Genomic DNA, 829 nt, shown 5'->3' on the forward strand with positions numbered 1-829 from the left:
TCAGAGCAGCTGGAGTCTGCCATCTCACTGGTCACCCTGGAGGAGGCCTTATGGCCTCGGGAGGGACCCTGAGGACTACATCTATGACCTGTATGCTGTCTGCAATCACCACGGCACCATGCAAGGGGGACACTACACAGGCAAGTATCCTGCGATATTATGTGTGTTGGATCTTTTTCACAAAGAAAACGGTTATTTTTCTGTTGAGTGCCCATAACTTTGCTTCGCTCTGAATCCATCATAGCAGATAAAGTCATGTTTAAGTTGCCATACTGCAAACCTGAGAGCAGCAGGAGTGAGGGAAGTCTATCAGTAATACATTTTCTCTCAGCATATTGCAAAAACTCGGTCGATGGCCAGTGGTACTGCTTTGATGACAGCGATGTTCAGCAGCTTCCTGAGAACGAAGTCTGCAAGCAGACAGCTTACATCCTCTTCTACCAGCGGCGCACAGCGATCCCGTCATGGTCTGCTAACAGCTCTGTGGCAGGTGAGCCCTGCTGGTGCTGTCAGGGAGTGGTTGTCATTTGTCCTGCACGGATAGTTCATCCTTCTGAAGAATTTTCTGCGCGGTTCTGCTTAAGGCCTCCCTGTGTCCCAGAACACAGCGAGGCTTGTCTGAGTCTCTGCAGATGGGGGAACCCCCCTCCTCCCCCACGCTAATTCTGCTCAGAGCTGACCTTGTCAGAACTGACATAAAAATGTGACTCGTTCATTCCCTTCAGCAGTGCTGCTGGTCTCGGGCTGGCAGCCAGCAGCTGAATGTATTGGTTGAATCCGGGGTGAGCTGGGGCAGGTGGGGGCTTGGTGACTTGCTTGCAGTAGGGAA

General features: G+C 51.7%; 1 protein-coding gene across 1 annotated transcript in view; it reads left to right on the top strand.

Annotated features, from left to right (window-relative positions):
- USP31 (ubiquitin specific peptidase 31) overlaps nucleotides 1-829 on the top strand; it is a 13,073-nt gene that overhangs the window by 9,394 nt on the left and 2,850 nt on the right. The window contains exons 13-14 of the mRNA XM_010145510.1: nucleotides 7-140; nucleotides 332-490. Of these exons, the coding sequence (XP_010143812.1) occupies nucleotides 7-140; nucleotides 332-490 (293 nt within the window). The remainder of the gene's footprint in view (nucleotides 1-6; nucleotides 141-331; nucleotides 491-829) is intronic.

The sequence above is a fragment of the Buceros rhinoceros genome, unplaced genomic scaffold (assembly GCF_000710305.1).
Source record: "Buceros rhinoceros silvestris isolate BGI_N320 unplaced genomic scaffold, ASM71030v1 scaffold28741, whole genome shotgun sequence".
Classification (NCBI taxonomy): domain Eukaryota; kingdom Metazoa; phylum Chordata; class Aves; order Bucerotiformes; family Bucerotidae; genus Buceros; species Buceros rhinoceros.